General features: G+C 43.9%; 1 protein-coding gene across 1 annotated transcript in view; it reads right to left on the bottom strand.

Annotated features, from left to right (window-relative positions):
• Positions 1 to 23,894, bottom strand: part of LOC110490712 (protein kinase C-binding protein NELL2) — a 107,818-nt gene that overhangs the window by 18,368 nt on the left and 65,556 nt on the right. Inside the window, 3 exon segments of the mRNA XM_090201117.1 lie at positions 9,061 to 9,156; positions 10,879 to 11,001; positions 20,299 to 20,424. Of these exon segments, the coding sequence (XP_090057243.1) occupies positions 9,061 to 9,156; positions 10,879 to 11,001; positions 20,299 to 20,424 (345 nt within the window).

Raw genomic sequence — 23,894 nt, 5'->3', positions numbered from 1 at the left:
TAGTCCACTACTATTAACCAGAGCCCTGTAGAATAGGGTACAATTTGGAACACAGTTACTGTGTGCCGGTCCCCGGACATCACCACTCTGACTGTCTGTCGCTGCAGCACTGCAACTCATTTGTCAGGGATATGTCACTGTGTGTGTGCGCGTGCATGTGGTGTGTGTGCATGTTTGAGTGTGTGTGCATGCGCACGTGCACATCACTGAGCTTACAGCAGACTTTTACTTTGAAAGCGAACCAATTCAGACTGTCTGCACACTGTGTTAGAACACAGTTATGGCAGGCAATTTACACTGTGACCCACAAAACGCAGCCTCAATGAAAAGGTGAACTGCAATTACCATTTATAATATCTGGGCTGACTGCTAGCTGGGGACAAGGGACCATAAATATGTAGAGCCCATTCCTTTAAAACAGGAAGAACAATCTCTGGATGTATGATGGTCTATGCAGAGTAGAAAAGAAAATAAAAGATTTGATGCAGAGAATAAATGATTTGGGGTCAAGCAATAAACTTGATGATTGTTAACTAATTCATTATTCATCTTTTTAATGTACCCCAGGAACATCTTTCATCTTCTCCTCTCTCCTCTCTACTCCACTCCCTGCATCTCCTCTCCTCTTTCCTCCTGTCCTCTCCACTCCACTCCTCTCCTCTCCTCCCTCCTCCTCTCCTCTCCTCTCCACTCTCTTCTCTACTGCTCTCCTCTCTCCTCCTCTCCTCTCCTCTCTCCTCCTCTCCACTCCACTCCACTCCACTCCTCTCCTTTCCTCATCTCCTCTCCCATCCTTTCTCCTCAACCACTCCTATCATCTCCTCTCCTCTTGTCCTCTCTCCCCACCCCTTCCCTCCCCTCCTCTCCTCTCTCCTCCTCAACCACTCCTCTCCTCTCCTCCTCTCCTCTCCTCCCTACTCCTCTCCTCCTCTCCTCTCTCCCTCTACTCCTCTCCTTCTCTCCTCTCTAGAACCTCAACCACTCCTATCACCTCCTCTCCTCTCTCCCCACCCCTCCTCTCCTCCTCTCCTCCTCTCCTCTCTCCTCTTCTCCTCCTCTCTACTCCTCCTCTCCTCCTCTCTCTTCTCCTCTCTATTCCTCTCCTCATCTCCTATTCACTTCTCTCCTCCTCCTCTCCTCTCCTCCTCTCCTCCCTCCTCCTCTCCTCTCCTCTCTCCCTCTACTCCTCTCCCCCTCTCCTCTCTCCTCTCTAGAACCTCAACCACTCCTATCATCTCCTCTCCCCTCCTCACCTCTCTCCCCACCCCACCCCACCCCTCCCCTCCCCTACTCTCCTATCTCCTCCTTTCCTCCTCTCCTCTCCTCTCCTCTTCTCCTCCTCTCTACTCCTCCTCTCCACCTCTCTCTTCTCTCTATTCCTCTCCTCATCTCCTATTTACTTCTCTCCTCCTCCTCTCCTCTCCTCTCCTCTCTACTCCTCTCTTCTCCATTCCTCTCCTCTCCTCTCTCATCCTCATCTCCTCTCTTCTTTCCTCTCTCTGTTCTCCTCCCCCTCCTCTCTATTCCTCTCCTCTCCTCTCTCATCCTCTCCTCATCTTCTCTATTCTTTCCTCTCTCCATTCTCCTCTCCCCTCCTCTCTATTCCTCTCCTCTCCTCTCTCATCCTCTCCTCATCTCCTCTCTTCTTTCCTCTCTCCTTTCTCCTCTCCCCTCCTCTCTATTCCTCTCCTCTCCTCTCTCATCCTCTCCTCTCTTCTTTCCTCTCTCTTTTCTCCTCTCCCCTCCTCTCTATTCCCCTCCTCTCCTATCTCCTCCCCTCCTCCTCTCCTCTCCTCTCTCATCCTCTCCTCATCTCCTCTATTCTTTCCTCTCTCCGTTCTCCTCTACCCTCCTCTCTATTCCTCTCCTCTCCCCTCTCCTCCCTCTCCTCTCCTCTCCTCTCCTCTCTTCTCCTCTCCTCTCCTCTCCTCCCCTCTCCCCTCCTCTCTATGCCTCTCCTCTCCCCTCTCCTCACTCCTCTCTCCATTGTCCTCTCCCCTTCTCTCTATTCCTCTCCTCTCCCCTCTCCTCCCTCCTCTCTCTCTCTTCTTCACTACTTGACTAACTCACTCCTACCACAATCTCTCCAGCAACAACCACCATCACTGTTGAAGACGGCAACTTGGCATTGTGCCGTTTGAAGTCAGGAATGTCTTTGTTGTGTCATCAACCTGTCACACGGGAAACTCAGCAGGTTTGCCGACTGCGTCACAAGCAACACATCACTCACAGGATTGTGGGTAATGCTTTACAACATTCCCCCCACCAGCGTCCTCTCCCTTCAACCCGCCCCAAAAACTTTATCGAGACGAGCTTTACCGAGACGAGAAAGAACAAACGTAGTGTCAGGAAGTCTTATCAAAGAGACTCCACCTCATTAGGATTCTCTCTAACAGAGAAATAGAGACAGAGAGAGACTTCCACAAAGCTGTGAATGATCTGAGAAACAAGGCAAGAAGGACCTTCTATGCCATCGAAAGGAACATAAAATTTGGCATACCAATTAGGATCTGGCTAAAAATACTTGAATCAGTTATAGAACCCATTGCCCTTTATGGTTGTGAGGTCTGGGGTCCGTTGACCAACCAAGAATTCACAAAATGGGACAAACACCAAATTGAGACTCGGCACGCAGAATTCTGCAAAAATATCATTTGTGTACAACGTAAAACACCAAATAATACAGAGCAGAATTAGGCCGATACCCACTAATTATCAAAATCCAGAAAAGAGCCGTTCAATTCTATAACCACCTAAAAGGAAGTGATTCCCAAACCTTCCATAACAAAGCCATCACCAACAGAGAGATGAACCTGGAGAAGAGTCCCCTAAACAAGCTGGTCCTGGGGCTCTGTTCACAAACACAAACAGACCCCACAGAGCTCCAGGACAGAAACAGAATTAGACCCAACCAAATCATGAGAAAACAAAAAGATAATTACATGACACATTGGAAATAATTGACAAAAAACAGAGCAAACTAGAATGCTATTTGGCCCTAAACAGAGAGTACACAGCGGCAGAATACCTGACCACTGTGACTGACCCAAAATTAAGGAAATCCTTGACTATGTACAGAGCAATGCCTTGCTATTGAGAAAGGCCACCGTAGGCAGACCTGGCTCTCAAGAGAAGACAGGCTATGTGCCCACTGCCCACAAAGTGAGGTGGAAACTGAGCTGCACTTCCTAACCTCCTGCCAAATTTATGACCATATTAATAGTGACCTGTTGCCACAAAAAAAGGGCGACCAGTGAAGAACAAACACCACTGTAAATACAACCCATATTTATGTTGATTTATTCCCTTGAGTATTATTTCCTCATCATTACAACACTGTATATAGACATACTATGACATTGGAAATGTCTTTATTCTTTTGTAACTTTTTTAAGTGTAATGTTAACTGTTAATTTTATATTGTTTATCACACTTTTGTTAACATATGTTTCCCATGCCAATAAAGCCCCTTAAATTGAATTGACAGAGAGACAGAGACAGAGACAGAGAGAGAAAGAAAGAAAGATAGAGAGAGAGAGAGAGAGAGACAGAGAGAGAGAGAGAGAGAGAAAGAAAGAAAGAAAGAAAGAGAGAGAGAGACACAGAGAGAGAGAGAAAGAAAGAAAGAAAGAGAGAGAGAGAGACACACACAGAGAGAGAGAGAGAAAGAAAGAAAAAAGAAAGAAAGAAAGAAAGAAAGAAAGAAGGAAAGAAAGAGAGAGAGAGAGAGACAGAGAGGAATAGTGACTAGGAACTTAGGGAGTACATCCATCCACAGAGAAAAACATTTGCATATTCAACTGTCACAGTGGCTTAGATCCAATAGCGGTGGTGTATCAATCAATCTCTCTCAACGCAGAGAGAGAAACCGTGTCTTATGATTACTGGAGTGGGAAATAAACATGGTGCATGATGGGTATATTGCTGTCCTGATACAGATAAGCTTCACAGTGGTACCATTTCATTATTCACTCACTTAGGGATCAAATCAGTACATCACAACTTGAGATGCATAGAGTTTCATCACCTAGTTTCCCATCCAAACTTGTCAAGGCAAGGTCTCAGAAAGAAGCCCATCTCAGAGGGGGGGGGGGGGGGGGTTCCACACACAGGATCATGTTAAGGATGGAAGCAGGCACAACATATCAAAGCAGAACTAAACCGTTGTTAACTTTCAGTTGTCTGTAGCACAGGATGGCTTGTTCAGTAACAAAGAGAAGACTGGGAAACATGTTAAGGATGGAAGCAGGCACAACATATCAAAGCAGAACTAAACCGTTGTTAACTTTCAGTTGTCTGTAGCACAGGATGGCTTCTTCAGTAACAAAGAGAAGACTGGGAAACATGTTAAGGATGGAAGCAGGCACAACATATCAAAGCAGAACTAAACCGTTGTTAACTTTCAGTTGTCTGTAGCACAGGATGGCTTCTTCAGTAACAAAGAGAAGACTGGGAAACATGTTAAGGATGGAAGCAGGCACAACATATCAAAGCAGAACTAAACCGTTGTTAACTTTCAGTTGTCTGTAGCACAGGATGGCTTCTTCAGTAACAAAGAGAAGACTAGGAAACATGTTAAGGATGGAAGCAGGCACAACATATCAAAGCAGAACTAAACCGTTGTTAACTTTCAGTTGTCTGTAGCACAGGATGGCTTCTTCAGTAACAAAGAGAAGACTGGGAAACATGTTAAATAACATGTCCCTCTTCTCAAAGTCAGAGACGACTGTTCACCCTCTTCTCCTCCAGTATTTATGCTGCAGTAGTTTATGTGTCGGGGGGCTAGGGTCAGTTTGTTATATCTGGAGTACTTCTCCTGTCTTATCCGGTGTCCTGTGTGAATCTAAGTGTGTGTTCTCTAATTCTCTCCTTCTCTCTTTCTTTCTCTCTCTCTCTCGGAGGACCTGAGCCCTAGGACCATGCCCCAGGACTACCTGACATGATGACTCCTTGCTGTCCCCAGTCCACCTGGCCGTGCTGCTGCTCCAGTTTCAACTGTTCTGCCTTATTATTATTCGACCATGCCGGTCATTTATGAACATTTGAACATCTTGGCCATGTACTGTTATAATCTCCACCCGGCACAGCCAGAAGAGGACTGCCCACATGGCCTGGTTCCTCTCTAGGTTTCTTCCTAGGTTTTGGCCTTTCTAGGGAGTTTTTCCTAGCCACCGTGCTTCAACATGTGCATTGCTTGCTGTTTGGGGTTTTAGGCTGGGTTTCTGTACAGCACTTTGAGATATCAGCTGATGTACGAAGGGCTATATAAATACATTTGATTTGATTTGATTCTCAAAGTCAGAGACGACTGTTCACCCTCTTCTATTCAAACCTCCTCCTACGTCCATATGATAACAAACACAATTACTGAGAAATATTAACTTTCTGTGGTACAAATCAAAGCTTTTATCATAAATACATATAGTGTAGATAACAGCAGTTCCTTTTCACCAGGAGATGTAATATCAACGAGACCAACGGATTATGATGTATATTATTATCATAAAGTCAGGAGAATACAGATCTTAGGATAATAACACAGTCAGGCAGGAACATACACAGGCTGCAATGGAATTACTCTCTCTCACACACTCTCTCTCTCTCTCTCTCCCCCCTCTCTCCTCTCCTCTCTCTGAGTGATAAACTATGTTTACAGAGACAGTGAGATTGTGATCACTTTTAATTTCCCCAGAGAAAAATATGAGCGGGCGAAACAACACGCTCCGGCTCTCTCACACACACACACACACACACACACACACACACACACACACACACACACACACACACACACACACACACACACACACACACCACACATATTGGTGAATGTGTCAGATTCATTGGCAGTCTTGCTTATCTCTAAGAACAAACATTCATTAAAGCGTAGAGTGTTGGTGTGTGTGTATGTTTGTCTGTGCCAAAACATTGAGGAATATCTCTGATCTCACATCCTCCTACGGTAACAACTAACAACAGACCAGGAACAGACCAGGGTTACCACACTATACCCATACCCCTCTCTCTCTGAGAACATACAGTCTATACCAGCTGTCTCATCTCCTCCTCTCCCCCCGCTCTCTCTCTCTCTGAGAACATACAGTCCATACCAGCTGTCTCCCCTCCTCCTCTCCCCCCGCTCTCTCTCTCTCTGAGAACATACAGTCCATACCAGCTGTCTCCTCTCCTCCTCTCCCCCCGCTCTCTCTCTCTCTGAGAACATACAGTCCATACCAGCTGTCTCCTATCCTCCTCTCCCCCCGCTCTCTCTCTGAGAACATACAGTCCATACCAGCTGTCTCCTCTCCTCCTCTCCCCCCGCTATCTCTCTCTCTGAGAACATACAGTCCATACCAGCTGTCTCCTATCCTCCTCTCCCCCCGCTCTCTCTCTGAGAACATACAGTCCATACCAGCTGTCTCCCCTCCTCCTCTCCCCCCGCTCTCTCTCTCTCTGAGAACATACAGTCCATACCCGCTGTCTCCTCTCCTCCTCTCCCCCCGCTCTCTCTCTCTCTGAGAACATACAGTCCATACCCGCTGTCTCCTCTCCTCGTTCACACTCCCTCTCCTCCCCCTCCCCCTGCTCTCTCTCTCTGCCTGTCTCTCTCTCTGTCTTTCTCTCTGCCTGTCTCTATATTTCCCTGCATGTCTCTCTCTCTCTCATTCATTCTCTCTATCTCTCTCTCCTCTCTCTCTCTCTGCCTGTCTCTCTCTGTCTGTCTCTCTGCATGTCTCTCTCTCTCTCTGCCTGTCACTCTCTCTGTCTGTCTCTCTCTGCATGTCTCTCTCTCTCTCATTCATTCTCTCTATCTCTCTCTCCTCTCTCACTCTCTGCCTGTCTCTCTCTCTGTCTGTCTCTCTGCCTGTCTCTATCTCTCTATCTCTCTCTGCATGTCTCTCTCTCTCTCATTCATTCTCTCTATCTCTCTCTCTCATCTCTCACTCTCCATCTCCTCCCCCTCCCATGCTCTCTCTCTCTCTGCCTGTCTCTCTCTCTGTCTGTCTCTCTGCCTGTCTCTATCTCTCTTTGCATGTCTCTCATTCATTCTCTATATCTCTCTCTCCCCTCTCTCATTCATTCTCTCTATCTCTCTCTCTCATTCATTCTCTCTATCTCTCTCTCTCCTCTCTCTCTCTCTCTCCTCTCTCTCTCTCTCTCTCCTCTCTCTCCACTATCTCTCTCTCTCCTCTATCTCCCTCTGCATCTCTCTCCTCTCTCACTCTCTCTCTCTCTCCTCTCTCTCCACTCTCTCTCTCTCTCATTCATTCTCTCTATCTGTCTCTCTCTCCTCTATCTCTCTCTGCATCTCTCTCTCCTCTCTCACTCTCTCTCTCTCTCTCTCCTCTCTCTCCACTCTCTCTTTCTCTCATTCATTCTCTTTCTCTCTCTCCTCTATCTCTCTCTCCTCTCTCTCTCCTCTATCTCTCTGCATCTCTCTCTCCTCTATCTCTCTGCATCTCTCTCTCTCTCATTCATTCTCTCTATCTCTCTCTCTCCTCTCTCACTCTCCATCTCTGCTTCTCTCTTTTGTTCTGCCAGTCACACATTGAGGCGTGTGGGGGTTTGCAGTATCACTAATGGTGGTGAAATGCACAGACAGATGTCCTGCAGAGAGCTGTGTGAGACTAACCTCTCCTCCCCCTAACTCCCCCTGCCTGCCCCTAACTCCCCCTAACTCCCCCTAGCTACCCCTCCTCTCCCTGCCTTCCTATTCTACCCCTAACTCTCCCTGCCTGCCCCTTCTCCCCCTAACTCCCCCTAGCTACCTCTCTTCCCCCTAACTCTCCTTGCCTTCCAAATCTACCCCTAACTCCCCCTGCCTTCCTATTCTCCCCCTAACTCCCCCTGCCTGCCCAATCTACCCCTAACTCTCCTTGCCTTCCCATTCTACCCCGAACTCTCCCTGCCTTCCTATTCTACCCCTAACTCTCCCTGCCTTCCTATTCTACCCCAAACTCTCCCTGCCTTCCTATTCTACCCCTAACTCTCCCTGCCTTCCTATTCTACCCCGAACTCTCCCTGCCTTCCTATTCTCCCCCTAACTCTCCTTGCCTGCCCAATCTACCCCTAACTCTCCCTGCCTTCCTATTCTACCCCTAACTCTCCCTGCCTTCCTATTCTACCCCTAACTCTCCCTGCCTTCCTATTCTACCCCTAACTCCCCCTGCCTTCCTATTCTACCCCTAACTCTCCCTGCCTTCCTATTCTACCCCTAACTCTCCCTGCCTTCCTATTCTACCCCTAACTCTCCCTGCCTTCCTATTCTACCCCTAACTCTCCCTGCCTTCCTATTCTACCCCTAACTCTCCCTGCCTTCCTATTCTCCCCCTAAATCTCCTTGCCTGCCCAATCTACCCCTAACTCTCCCTGCCTTCCTATTCTACCCCTAACTCTCCCTGCCTTCCTATTCTACCCCTAACTCTCCCTGCCTTCCTATTCTACCCCTAACTCTCCCTGCTTTCCTATTCTCCCCCAACTCTCCTTGCCTGCCCAATCTACCCCTAACTCTCCCTGCCTTCCAATTCTACCCCTAACTCCCCCTGCCTTCCTATTCTACCCCTAACTCTCCTTGCCTGCCCAATCTACCCCTAACTCTCCCTGCCTTCCTATTCTACCCCTAACTCTCCCTGCCTTCCTATTCTACCCCTAACTCTCCCTGCCTTCCTATTCTACCCCTAACTCTCCCTGCCTTCCTATTCTCCCCCTAACTCTCCTTGCCTGCCCAATCTACCCCTAACTCTCCCTGCCTTCCTATTCTACCCCTAACTCTCCCTGCCTTCCTATTCTACCCCTAACTCTCCCTGCCTTCCTATTCTACCCCTAACTCTCCCTGCCTTCCTATTCTACCCCTAACTCTCCCTGCCTTCCTATTCTACCCCTAACTCTCCCTGCCTTCCTATTCTACCCCTAACTCTCCCTGCCTTCCTATTCTACCCCTAACTCCCTCTTCCACCCCATCTACCCCTAACTCCTCTTAACTCCCCCATCTATTGCTAACTCCTCCTTCCTCCCCCACCTCCAGCTGAATCCCTCTTCCTTCCCCACCTGTGTTCTTACCTGTCTCACATCTCTTCCCAGTGAACCCCTGTTGACAGATACAGGTGTCCGGGTTTACACAGGATCCTCCGTTCTGGCACAAACCATCACACAAAGCTGGGGGGAACATAGGAGGGAGGAATTAGTCTCGGACAGGACAGATTATGCTATGTTGGATCCTTCCTAGACATACAGTAACTAGACAGATGATGCTATGCTGGATCCTTCCTAGACATACAGTAACTAGACAGATGATGCTATGTTGGATCCTTCCTAGACATACAGTAACTAGACAGATTATGCTATGTTGGATCCTTCCTAGACATACAGTAACAGGACAGATGATGCTATGTTGGATCCTTCCTAGACATACAGTAACAGGACAGATAATGCTATGTTGGATCCTTCCTAGACATACAGTAACTAGACAGATGATGCTATGTTGGATCCTTCCCAGACATACAGTAACAGGACAGATGATGCTATGTTGGATACTTCCTAGACATACAGTAACTAGACAGATGATGCTATGTTGGATCCTTCCTAGACATACAGTAACAGGACAGATGATGCTATGTTGGATCCTTCCTAGACATACAGTAACAGGACAGATGATGCTATGCTGGATCCTTCCTAGACATACAGTAACAGGACAGATGATGCTATGTTGGATCCTTCCTAGACATACAGTAACAGGACAGATGATGCTATGTTGGATCCTTCCTAGACATACAGTAACAGGACAGATGATGCTATGCTGGATCCTTCCTAGACATACAGTAACAGGACAGATGATGCTATGCTGGATCCTTCCTAGACATACAGTAACAGGACAGATGATGCTATGTTGGATCCTTCCTAGACATACAGTAACAGGACAGATGATGCTATGCTGGATCCTTCCTAGACATACAGTAACAGGACAGATGATGCTATGTTGGATCCTTCCTAGACATACAGTAACAGGACAGATGATGCTATGTTGGATCCTTCCTAGACATACAGTAACAGGACAGATGATGCTATGCTGGATCCTTCCTAGACATACAGTAACAGGACAGATGATGCTATGCTGGATCCTTCCTAGACATACAGTAACAGGACAGATGATGCTATGTTGGATCCTTCCTAGACATACAGTAACAGGACAGATGATGCTATGTTGGATCCTTCCTAGACATACAGTAACAGGACAGATGATGCTATGTTGGTTCCTTCCTAGGCATACAGTAACAGGACAGATGATGCTATGATGGATCCTTCCTAGGCATACAGTAACAGGACAGATGATGCTATGCTGGATCCTTCCTAGACATACAGTAACTAGACAGATGATGCTATTTGGGAAACACTGATTTGGTGGATGCAAAGACAGGTGTTGTTGAAATGTTGTGTATCTGTAACGGCTGTATCTTGAAGTGTCTGTTTTATTAAAAATGCCATGTTGATTTGGGAATGATCTGTTCCCATGGAACCATTGGGCCCCTGAATAACATTAAAATTGATGTTAAAGTGTTTGTGCAGAGGCAGATAGACACAGGAAGGCTGTGTGTGTGTGTGTGTGTGTGTGTGTGTGTGTGTGTGTGTGTGTGTGTGTGTGTGTGTGTGTGTGTGTGTGCGTGTGTGCGTGTGTGTGTGTGTGCGTGTGTGCGTGTGTGTGTGTGTGTGTGTGTGTGTGTGTGTGTGTGCGTGCGTGCAAGTGCGTGTGCGTGCGTGCAAGTGTGTGTGCGCGCGAGTGTGTGCGTCAACCGCACGTGTGTACTTAAATGCGCGAGTGTGTGTACATGTGTGCGTATCCTGAGAGTGTAAAGTGGGTATGTATACGTGTGTGTGTCTCACCTCTGCAGACTGTCCCGTTGCCTACATAGCCTGGTTTACAGGAGCAGCTGTGGCCCCCCACCGTGTTGAAACAGATGGCATTCTCATCACAGCTGTGAAGACCTGTCGTACACTCATCACGTTCTGGATGGAGACAAGAAGAGGAGGATAACTACACTAATAACACACACACACACACACACTCCATTCAACCCCTCTGTCTATACAGTAGTCAGCTAGTGTGTGTGTGTGTGTGTGTGTGTGTGTGTGTGTGTGTGTGTGTGTGTGTGTGTGTGCATGCTGCTCTGTACCTCAATCTTCCAAACTGGCCCCAGATTAAAAAGAAATGGGGAAAGTAGAAAATCCTGTTTGGCTCAATTTGATGGTCTGAAAACATTTTGAAAACATGTGATTCTCTGACGTCTAAGATGCTTAACAGACAGCCTGAACATGTCCCTCAGGTAACCAGGGAAGAAAGAGTAACGCTCTTACTTGGCAGAAAAGTGGGAAATCAAAACTTTAAAAATCAAACATTTTCCTCTGAAAAAACTCACAGGTAGATGTGTGAGAAAGAGAGAGAGAGTAGAGAGAGAGAGAAAGAGAGAGCGAGAGAGACAGAGAGAGAGAGGCACAGAGAGATATAGGGAGAGGGAGAGAGAGAGAAACAGCGAGAGAGAGAGAGAGAGAGACAGCGAGAAAGAGAGAGAGAGAGAGAGAGAGAGAGAGACAGAGACAGCGATGAAGAGAGAGAGAGAGAGAGAGAGAGAGAGAGAGAGAAAGAGAGAGGTCATTTTTCCTTAATAATGTCAGAGGAAAATGAAAAGCAGCTGATTGTTATTAGAACCAATGAGAACCAGAGAGACTAGACATCTCTCTCTCTATGTTAAACTACTCTGACAGAAATAACTAGACATAACTGATTAGAGTTACGCTACAGATAACACTATATCACATGGAAAGCCCGGCTACAGCAGCCTCAATATCTAACAGACTCAGAGTGGTGTGAACAGGAAGAACACTACCTGGCTGACATATGATAATATTCACCTGAAAGAGTTCTCTGACTGACTGTCAATGTGTAGTCTATGATAATGTATGTTTAATCACCATTGAGAGCTGACCCTGATCTAACCCATCAATCATATGATAACGATTTTGATACAGTCTGTTAAGAATGAATAAAGAGCTTGACTTCACGACGCTGAGGGGTCCCACTGTCTGTCACTGCATATGTGAGAGGGTTGCCTGCGGCGGTGTGTGTATGTGTGTGTGTGTGTGTGTGTGTGTGCGTGTGTGTGTGTGTGTGTGCGTGCGTGCGTGCGTGTGTGTGCATATGTGAGGGACCCGTGGCGGTGTGTGTGTGTGTGTGTGTGTGTGTGTGTGTGTGTGTGTGTGTGTGTGTGTGTGTGTGTGTGTGTGTGTGTGTGTGTGTGCATGTGTATGTTTCTGTGTGTGTTTGCACGCACGGGAACGTGTGTATGTGGCGATGTGGGCAGCGGTGTGTGTGTGTGTGTGTGTGTGTGTGTGTGTGTGTGTGTGTGTGTGTGTGGGCTCGACGCCTCAGGCTGTTAACTACATATGACAGGGGTCCTGTCCACCACGATGAGAGGCAGCCGGCCGTGACAGTGGGAATGACACCAATTACCCTCTGTAATTACACCTCTCAACAGACCACTAATACTGCTCTCAGACCTGCCATGCATAACACCTCTCAACAGACCACTAATGCTGCTCTCAGACCTGCCATGCATAACACCTCTCAACAGACCACTAATGCTGCTCTCAGACCTGCCATGCATAACACCTCTCAACAGACCACTAATACTGCTCTCAGACCTGCCATGCATAACACCTCTCAACAGACCACTAATACTGCTCTCAGACCTGCCATGCATAACACCTCTCAACAGCCACATCCCTGTCTGAGCCCGAACACTGGTTCCAGACCTGTCATTAGACTAGTGTAGCCCAGCGTTTGGGTCTGGGACTGATAGCAGTCTTTTATCCATGCACCTGTTCCTCATCTGGATCAGAACCAGAATAATCAGTACTTGGATATCTGTGGCTCTGAGTTGGATCACAACACTTAGCATGGCTGTAGTGCAATAGGTAACCCGTGCCTCTACATCTGCATTGGTTGCTGTCTGAGGTTTTAGGCTTGGTTTCTGTATTGCACTTTGTGACATCAGCTGATGTCACAAAGGCTTTATAAATACCTTTGCTTGATTGATGCATGCTGAGAAATGTTTTTTGACTGACAGGCAACTAACTGTATGCTACGTATGCTAACTGAGAGCTATAGATGAGGTGAAGGAGTCAATGTAATGCGACTGGCGCACATTCAACAGATCTGATCTGAATAAAATGGATATTCTATCAAATCCGTCATGATTTATGTATTGTAACAGGCCCACATCGTGGTTGCTTAAGTCCAATTTGGGTATATTTGGCTGTTTTCACTGCATAACATGTAAAAGTTGTCCCTTTTCAGGTTCAGAAGAAGTGACTGCTAAATGCTAACTCCTGTTCGTATAAGCTGGTTAGCATAGTATCATAGCTAACGTACAGAAATCGGTGATGGTAGTCAAATTCGTTTTTTAACTGTAATGCAGTTGATTGGTGACGATGACATGAACATGTGTTGGGGTCGACCTCCGTACCAGCATTATACTCTGATCGTCACCTCAACATAGTGTCAAATACACATATAACCAATCAGATAAATGTAGGATCATGTTGCTGGGGGGAAATGAGGAGACTTGAGATCTTTCCCCAGGCGTTTCCATGACAATTCCATTGTTTTGGTCGAGTTCGCTTGACCTCTTTACCGCATCTATGGAGTTTTCACTCAACTGACCATTAAATTTATCTTTATCAATTAGGAATTAGAACACTTTAATTTAACAGTGTAATTTAACAGGATCTATATGAAAATAAGTTAAGTTAAGGTTCTGTTGTATTGAAGTCAGCTCACCCACCCAAGTAGAGAAAACATGATGCATAAACAAAGATCTGTAAAAAGTGTATTGTGTTGTTTTCACCTTCCTGCTGCTAAGGCTGTCAGTGGAGCTTCCTTCAGATGAACATTCATTATGAAACTCCTGACAGCTCCCTTAAACACTGGCACTACACACACACACACACTACACACACACACACACACACTACACACACACTACACACACACACACATACACACAAACACAGTGAGAGATACACACACAGACATAAACACACACACACACACACACACACACACACACACACACACACACACACACACACACACACACACATACACACAAACACAGTGAGAGATACACACACAGACATAAACACACACACACACACACACACACACACACACACACACACGCATCACACATATTGGTGAATAGATAGAGACAAACAAAGAGAGACACACACACATAAACATACACACATATACACACACATACAGAAAGAGAGAGAGTGAGAGAGACACACAGACACACACACACATAGATATCAGACCGGTGTTCAGACTAGACTGCTCTAGTCTGAACACCGGTCTCCTCTCTGATTTAGACATCAACTATTTGGCAATGTTTCATACTTTGGATCAAATTAATCACAAAGTCAGTCCATAAATATTATACAATAAGAGTCATTTAGAAACTAGAATCTAGTGTTCTGTCACTGCTGTAAACACTGGGTCAACTAATATTATACAATAAGAGTCATTTAGAAACTAGAATCTAGTGTTCTGTCACTGCTGTAAACACTGGGTCAACTAATATTATACAATAAGAGTCATTTAGAAACTAGAATCTAGTGTTCTGTCACTGCTGTAAACACTGGGTCAACTAATATTATACAATAAGAGTCATTTAGAAACTAGAATCTAGTGTTCTGTCACTGCTGTAAACACTGGGTCAACTAATGTTATACAATAAGAGTCATTTGGAAACTAGAATCTAGTGTTCTGTCACTGCTGTAAACACTGGGTCAACTAATATTATACAATAAGAGTCATTTAGAAACTAGAATCTAGTGTTCTGTCACTGCTGTAAACACTGGGTCGTCTAATATTATACAATAAGAGTCATTTAGAAACTAGAATCTAGTGTTCTGTCACTGCTGTAAACACTGGGTCAACTAATATTATACAATAAGAGTCATTTAGAAACTAGAATCTAGTGTTCTGTCACTGCTGTAAACACTGGGTCAACTAATATTATACAATAAGAGTCATTTAGAAACTAGAATCTAGTGTTCTGTCACTGCTGTAAACACTGGGTCAACTAATATTATACAATAAGAGTCATTTAGAAACTAGAATCTAGTGTTCTGTGACTGCTGTAAACACTGGGTCAACTAATATTATACAATAAGAGTCATTTGGAAACTAGAATCTAGTGTTCTGTCACTGCTGTAAACACTGGGTCAACTAATATTATACAATAAGAGTCATTTAGAAACTAGAATCTAGTGTTCTGTCACTGCTGTAAACACTGGGTCAACTAATATTATACAATAAGAGTCATTTAGAAACTAGAATCTAGTGTTCTGTCACTGCTGTAAACACTGGGTCAACTAATATTATACAATAAGAGTCATTTAGAAACTAGAATCTAGTGTTCTGTCACTGCTGTAAACACTGGGTCAACTAATATTATACAATAAGAGTCATTAGGAAACTAGAATCTAGTGTTCTTTCACTGCTGTAAACACTGGGTCAACTAATATTATACAATAAGAGTCATTAGGAAACTAGAATCTAGTGTTCTGTCATTGCTGTAAACACTGGGTCAACTAATATTATACAATAAGAGTCATTAGGAAACTAGAATCTAGTGTTCTGTCAGTGCTGTAAACACTGGGTCAACTAATATTATACAATAAGAGTCATTTAGAAACTAGAATCTAGTGTTCTGTCACTGCTGTAAACACTGGGTCAACTAATATTATACAATAAGAGTCATTTAGAAACTAGAATCTAGTGTTCTGTCACTGCTGTAAACACTGGGTCAACTAATATTATACAATAAGAGTCATTTAGAAACTAGAATCTAGTGTTCTGTCACTGCTGTAAACACTGGGTCAACTAATATTATACAATAAGAGTCATTTAGAAACTAGAATCTAGTGTTCTGTCACTGCTGTAAACACTGGGTCAACTAATATTATACAATAAGAGTCATTTAGAAACTAGAATCTAGTGTTCTGTCACTGCTGTAAACACTGGGTCAACTAATATTATACAATAAGAGTCATTTAGAAACTAGAATCTAGTGTTCTGTCACTGCTGTAAACACTGGGTCGTCTAATATTATACAATAAGAGTCATTTAGAAACTAGAATCTAGTGTTCTGTCACTGCTGTAAACACTGGGTCAACTAATATTATACAATAAGAGTCATTTAGAAACTAGAATCTAGTGTTCTGTCACTGCTGTAAACACTGGGTCAACTAATATTATACAATAAGAGTCATTTAGAAACTAGAATCTAGTGTTCTGTCACTGCTGTAAACACTGGGTCAACTAATATTATACAATAAGAGTCATTTAGAAACTAGAATCTAGTGTTCTGTGACTGCTGTAAACACTGGGTCAACTAATATTATACAATAAGAGTCATTTGGAAACTAGAATCTAGTGTTCTGTCACTGCTGTAAACACTGGGTCAACTAATATTATACAATAAGAGTCATTTAGAAACTAGAATCTAGTGTTCTGTCACTGCTGTAAACACTGGGTCAACTAATATTATACAATAAGAGTCATTTAGAAACTAGAATCTAGTGTTCTGTCACTGCTGTAAACACTGGGTCAACTAATATTATACAATAAGAGTCATTTAGAAACTAGAATCTAGTGTTCTGTCACTGCTGTAAACACTGGGTCAACTAATATTATACAATAAGAGTCATTAGGAAACTAGAATCTAGTGTTCTTTCACTGCTGTAAACACTGGGTCAACTAATATTATACAATAAGAGTCATTAGGAAACTAGAATCTAGTGTTCTGTCATTGCTGTAAACACTGGGTCAACTAATATTATACAATAAGAGTCATTAGGAAACTAGAATCTAGTGTTCTGTCAGTGCTGTAAACACTGGGTCAACTAATATTATACAATAAGAGTCATTTAGAAACTAGAATCTAGTGTTCTGTCACTGCTGTAAACACTGGGTCAACTAATATTATACAATAAGAGTCATTTAGAAACTAGAATCTAGTGTTCTGTCACTGCTGTAAACACTGGGTCAACTAATATTATACAATAAGAGTCATTTAGAAACTAGAATCTAGTGTTCTGTCACTGCTGAAAACACTGGGTCAACTAATATTATACAATAAGAGTCATTTAGAAACTAGAATCTAGTGTTCTGTCACTGCTGTAAACACTGGGTCAACTAATATTATACAATAAGAGTCATTTAGAAACTAGAATCTAGTGTTCTGTCACTGCTGTAAACACTGGGTCAACTAATATTATACGATAAGAGTCATTTAGAAACTAGAATCTAGTGTTCTGTCACTGCTGTAAACACTGGGTCAACTAATATTATACAATAAGAGTCATTTAGAAACTAGAATCTAGTGTTCTGTCACTGCTGTAAACACTGGGCCAACTAATATTATACAATAAGAGTCATTTAGAAACTAGAATCTAGTGTTCTGTCACTGCTGTAAACACTGGGTCAACTAATATTATACAATAAGAGTCATTTAGAAACTAGAATCTAGTGTTCTGTCACTGCTGTAAACACTGGGTCATTAATATTGCCAGAGCGTAGTGGCTAAAATATGAATCGTATTGTGCGAGCTGTGATAAGACGAATAAATCATTTCAATGCTAATGTTTTCCTGGTTCTTGGACAATGTAATCTACCAGCCCCTGCCACTTTGGCTGATGTAATTACAAGGATAGACAAGTAGCTCCAATCATTAAAACATTGCCGTTTATCTATCATTTCACTGGGGAGAATATAAATGGCTTCTCATTGTGAGAGGAGAGGAGAGGAGAGGAGAGGGGAGGAGAGGAGAGGAGAGGAGAGGAGAGGAGAGGAGAGGAGAAACCTGGTGGCATTATACACATATCAACTTTTCAGCTATTTATAATGTTGTGGCTGGAAACTAACAGTTTGACTCATGGACACCAGTCTCCACAGAATATCTAATGGATTCATGGCATTTCACTGAATCCTGGAACTAAATGTAATGAGCCAAAGGCACAAAGGGGCTTCTATGTGAGGACACATTCAGTATCTATAGAGTGCAAAGCTTTAGGATTAGGCTGGTCCCAGATCTGTAGCTATGTGACATAGCCAACTCTTCTCTCTATGTTATAGCCTGGTCCCAGATATGTAGTTATGTGACATAGCCAACTCTTCTCTCTATGTTATAGCCTGGTCCCAGATATGTAGCTATGTGACATAGCCAACTCTTCTCTCTATGTTATAGCCTGGTCCCTGAGTCAATCAATACATGTTAGAATCACCGTTGGCAGTGATTACAGCTGTGAGTCTTTCTGGGTAGGTCTTTAAAAGAGCTTTGCACATCTGGATTGTACAATATTTGCACATTCTTCAAGCTCTGTCAAGTTGGTTGTTGATCATTGCTAGACAGACATTTTCAAGTCGATTTAAGTCAAAATTGTAACTAGCCCACTCAGGAACATTCGTCTTGATAAGCAACTCCAGTGTATATTTGGCCTTGTGTTTTAGGTCATTGTCCTGCTGAAAGGTGAATTTATCTCCCAGTGTCTGGTGGAAAGCAGACTGAACCAGTTTTTCCTCTAGGATTTTGCCTGTGCTTAGCTCTATTCCATTAATTTTATCCCCCCCCAAAAACTCGCTAGTCCTTGCCGATGACAAGCATACCCATAACATGATGCTGCCAACGCCATGTCTGAAAATATGAAGAGTGGTACTCAGTGATGTGTTGTGTTGGAATTTCCCTCAACATAACACTGTATTCAGGACATAAAGTTAATTTCTTTGCCACATTTCTTTGCAGTTTTACTTTAGTGCCTTATTGCAAACAGGATGTATGTTTTGGAATATTTTTAGTCTGTACAGGATTCCTTCTTTTTCAGTCTGTCATTTGGTCAGTATTGTGGAGTAACTACAATGTTGTTGATCCATCTTCATTTTTCACAGCCATTAAACTCTGTAACTGTTTTAAAGTCGCTATTGGCCTCATGGTGAATTCCCTTTGCAGTTTCCTTCCTCTCCGGGAACTGAGTTAGGAAGGACGCCTGTATCTTTGTTGTGAGCGGGTGTATTGTTTTACCATCCAAAGTGTAATTAATAACTTCACCATACACAGAATAGTAAAGTGATGTGGTACTGTACGAAACATGTACAATTGAGATAACCATCAAAGCGACAGGTTGTGTTAGCAGAACAATTGGATTTTCAAAGAGATAACTATGAGGGATACAGCCAAGAGATGAGATACCAAATGAAACAACTTTTAAATGTTAACATCATCATAGCCCCTATGCTATTCAGTTGCCTGAGGAAGCCATGCTATTTCCAGAGGCGTGTGTAGGCATTGCAAACGTGGACAAGACAAGTCTCCACAGTCGCAACATCCCACAGCATCTACCAAATTATAATAACATATGTGAACAAACAAATGTGTTATAAAATATCTAAATAAGAACACTGGAACATTTTGTCCCAGCAATGTGGAAATGTGTCTTTGGCTAGTCTTTCCTGTTGGTTTCACAGCATGATTTAGTAATGAAGTCACGATTAGTAATAAAGTCGTTCTAGTAATAAAGTAATTCTGTACAGAGAGCTCCGTCACTTACCAAAGGAACAGAACAGATAGAAGCTGTGACTAAACTCCATGCCATCTGCTTCCAGTGTGAAGGAGCTAAATCACCTAGCATTAGAGATATTATCTTTTTAATTACCGATCCACAGCAAATGTGCCGTGTCAACCCCACTGAGACTCTCTCTCTCTCTCTCTCTCTCTCTCTCTCTCTCTCTCTCTCTCTCTCTCTCTCTCTATGTCTCTCTGTCTGTCTCTCTCTCTCTCCCTCTCTCTCTCTCTCTCTCTCTCTCTCTCTCTCTCTCTCTCTCTCTCTCTCTGAGGTCCTCTGAGGTTAGAGCAGACATGTTTGAATTAGTCATGAACATAAGACCAGATCATAAGACCAGCTAACCTCTAATGTTAGCCCACTTCTCAAACAAACAACCCTGAGGTCAAATCATGCAATGTAAGGTAAAGTAGCTTCACTCTGGTCAATAAAACTGTCCTTTGTAGAAGTCAGGCCTGCAGTGTGTATGTGTGTGTGTGCCCATGCAGATGCATGTGTTTGACTGGTGTGTGTGTCTGTGTGTGTGTGTGTGTGGGTGACCATGCAGATGTATGTGTTTGACTGGTGTGTGTGTGTGTGTGTGTGTGTGTGTGTGTGTGTGTGTGTGTGTGGGTGGCTCACCTGTGCAGGAATAGTCATCGATCCGGATGTATCCAGTGTGGCAGATGCACATGAAGGATCCTGGAGTATTGACACACATGGTGTTCTCTCTGCAGTAGTGCTTTCCCTCAGCACACTCATCAATATCTGGAATACAGACCAACGGGTCAAACAGACTGTTACAGGAAGGTCAATAAGGACCAACTAAAACCCAGACCCTCCCCCAGTCGATACAATTAAGAACCAGTGTCCAGCACAAAGATGAAGCCTATACCTGGTCCTTCCTAGTCTATAGCATATACCATAGGATATAGCTCTATAGTGGACTCCCCAATGTCTAGAACATTGAAAGTGATGAACTGTTGTGTAACAATATATGTGTGTATTCCACCCACCAACTAGTCTCCGTTACATCACCCACCAACTAGTCTCCGTTACATCACCCACCAACTAGTCTCTGTTACATCACCCACCAACTAGTCTCTGTTACATCACCCACCAACTAGTCTCTGTTACATCACCCACCAACTAGTCTCTGTTACATCACCCACCAACTAGTCTCTGTTACATCACCCACCAACTAGTCTCTGTTACATCACCCACCATCTAGTCTCTGTTACATCACCCACCAACTAGTCTCTGTTACATCACCCACCAACTAGTCTCCGTTACATCACCCACCAACTAGTCTCTGTTACATCACCCACCAACTAGTCTCTGTTACATCACCCACCAACTAGTCTCCGTTACATCACCCACCAACTAGTCTCTGTTACATTAACCACCAACTAGTCTCTGTTACATCACCCACCAACTAGTCTCTGTTACATTAACCACCAACTAGTCTCTGTACATTAACCACCAACTAGTCGCTGTTACATTAACCACCAACTAGTCTCTGTTACATCACCCACCAACTAGTCTCTGTTACATTAACCACCAACTAGTCTCTGTACATTAACCACCAACTAGTCTCTGTTACATCACCCACCAACTAGTCTCCGTTACATCACCCACCAACTAGTCTCTGTTACATCAACCACCAACTAGTCTCTGTACATTAACCACCAACTAGTCTCTGTTACATCACCCACCAACTAGTCTCTGTTACATCACCCACCAACTAGTCTCCGTTACATCACCCAGCAACTAGTCTCTGTTACATCACCCACCAACTAGTCTCTGTTACATCACCCACCAACTAGTCTCTGTTACATCACCCACCAACTAGTCTCCGTTACATCACCCACCAACTAGTCTCTGTTACATTAACCACCAACTAGTCTCTGTTACATCACCCACCAACCAGTCTCTGTTACATTAACCACCATATAGTCTCTGTTACATTAACCACCAACTAGTCTCTGTTACATCACCCACCAACTAGTCTCTGTTACATCACCCACCAACTAGTCTCTGTTACATCACCCACCAACTAGTCTCTGTTACATCAACCACCAACTAGTCTCTGTTACATCACCCACCAACTAGTCTCTGTTACATCACCCACCAACTAGTCTCTGTTACATTAACCACCAACTAGTCTCTGTTACATCACCCACCAACTAGTCTCTGTTACATCACCCACCAACTAGTCTCTGTTACATCACCCACCAACTAGTCTCTGTTACATCACCCACCATCTAGTCTCTGTTACATCACCCACCAACTAGTCTCTGTTACATCACCCACCAACTAGTCTCCGTTACATCACCCACCAACTAGTCTCTGTTACATCACCCACCAACTAGTCTCTGTTACATCACCCACCAACTAGTCTCCGTTACATCACCCACCAACTAGTCTCTGTTACATTAACCACCAACTAGTCTCTGTTACATCACCCACCAACTAGTCTCTGTTACATTAACCACCAACTAGTCTCTGTACATTAACCACCAACTAGTCGCTGTTACATTAACCACCAACTAGTCTCTGTTACATCACCCACCAACTAGTCTCTGTTACATTAACCACCAACTAGTCTCTGTACATTAACCACCAACTAGTCTCTGTTACATCACCCACCAACTAGTCTCCGTTACATCACCCACCAACTAGTCTCTGTTACATCAACCACCAACTAGTCTCTGTACATTAACCACCAACTAGTCTCTGTTACATCACCCACCAACTAGTCTCTGTTACATCACCCACCAACTAGTCTCCGTTACATCACCCAGCAACTAGTCTCTGTTACATCACCCACCAACTAGTCTCTGTTACATCACCCACCAACTAGTCTCTGTTACATCACCCACCAACTAGTCTCCGTTACATCACCCACCAACTAGTCTCTGTTACATTAACCACCAACTAGTCTCTGTTACATCACCCACCAACCAGTCTCTGTTACATTAACCACCATATAGTCTCTGTTACATTAACCACCAACTAGTCTCTGTTACATCACCCACCAACTAGTCTCTGTTACATCACCCACCAACTAGTCTCTGTTACATCACCCACCAACTAGTCTCTGTTACATCAACCACCAACTAGTCTCTGTTACATCACCCACCAACTAGTCTCTGTTACATCACCCACCAACTAGTCTCTGTTACATTAACCACCAACTAGTCTCTGTTACATCACCCACCAACTAGTCTCTGTTACATCACCCACCAACTAGTCTCTGTTACATCACCCACCAACTCGTCTCTGTTACATTAACCACCAACTAGTCTCTGTAACATCACCCACCAACTAGTCTCTGTTACATCACCCACCAACTCGTCTCTGTTACATTAACCACCAACTAGTCTCTGTTACATCACCCACCAACTAGTCTCTGTAACATCAACCACCAACTAGTCTCTGTTACATCACCCACCAACTAGTCTCTGTTACATCACCCACCAACTAGTCTCTGTTACATCAACCAGCAACTAGTCTCTGTAACATCAACCACCAACTAGTCTATGTGACATCACCCACCAACTAGTCTCTGTTACATTAACCACCATCTAGTCTCTGTTACATCACCCACCAACTAGTCTATGTTACATCAACCACCAACTAGTCTATGTGACATCACCCACCAACTAGTCTCTGTTACATCACCCACCAACTAGTCTCTGTTACATCACCCACCAACTAGTCTCTGTTACATCACCCACCAACTAGTCTATGTGACATCACCCACCAACTAGTCTATGTTACATCAACCACCAACTAGTCTATGTGACATCACCCACCAACTAGTCTCTGTTACATCACCCACCAACTAGTCTCTGTTACATCACCCACCAACTAGTCTCTGTTACATCACCCACCAACTAGTCTCTGTTACATCACCCACCAACTAGTCTCTGTTACATTAACCACCATCTAGTCTCTGTTACATCACCCACCAACTAGTCTCTGTTACATCACCCACCAACTAGTCTCTGTTACATTAACCACCAACTAGTCTCTGTTACATCACCCACCAACTAGTCTCTGTTACATCACCCACCATCTAGTCTCTGTTACATCACCCACCAACTAGTCTCTGTTACATCACCCACCAACTAGTCTCTGTTTCATCACCCACCAACTAGTCTCTATTACATTAACCACCAACTAGTCTCTTTAACATCACCCACCAACTAGTCTCTGTTTCATCACCCACCAAC

Source organism: Oncorhynchus mykiss, chromosome 15 (genome assembly GCF_057628025.1).
Source record: "Oncorhynchus mykiss isolate SJ-2025 chromosome 15, ASM5762802v1, whole genome shotgun sequence".
NCBI lineage: Eukaryota > Metazoa > Chordata > Actinopteri > Salmoniformes > Salmonidae > Oncorhynchus > Oncorhynchus mykiss.
The sequence above is the reverse complement of the archived record's forward strand: the minus strand, read 5'-3'. Positions and strand labels throughout refer to the sequence as shown.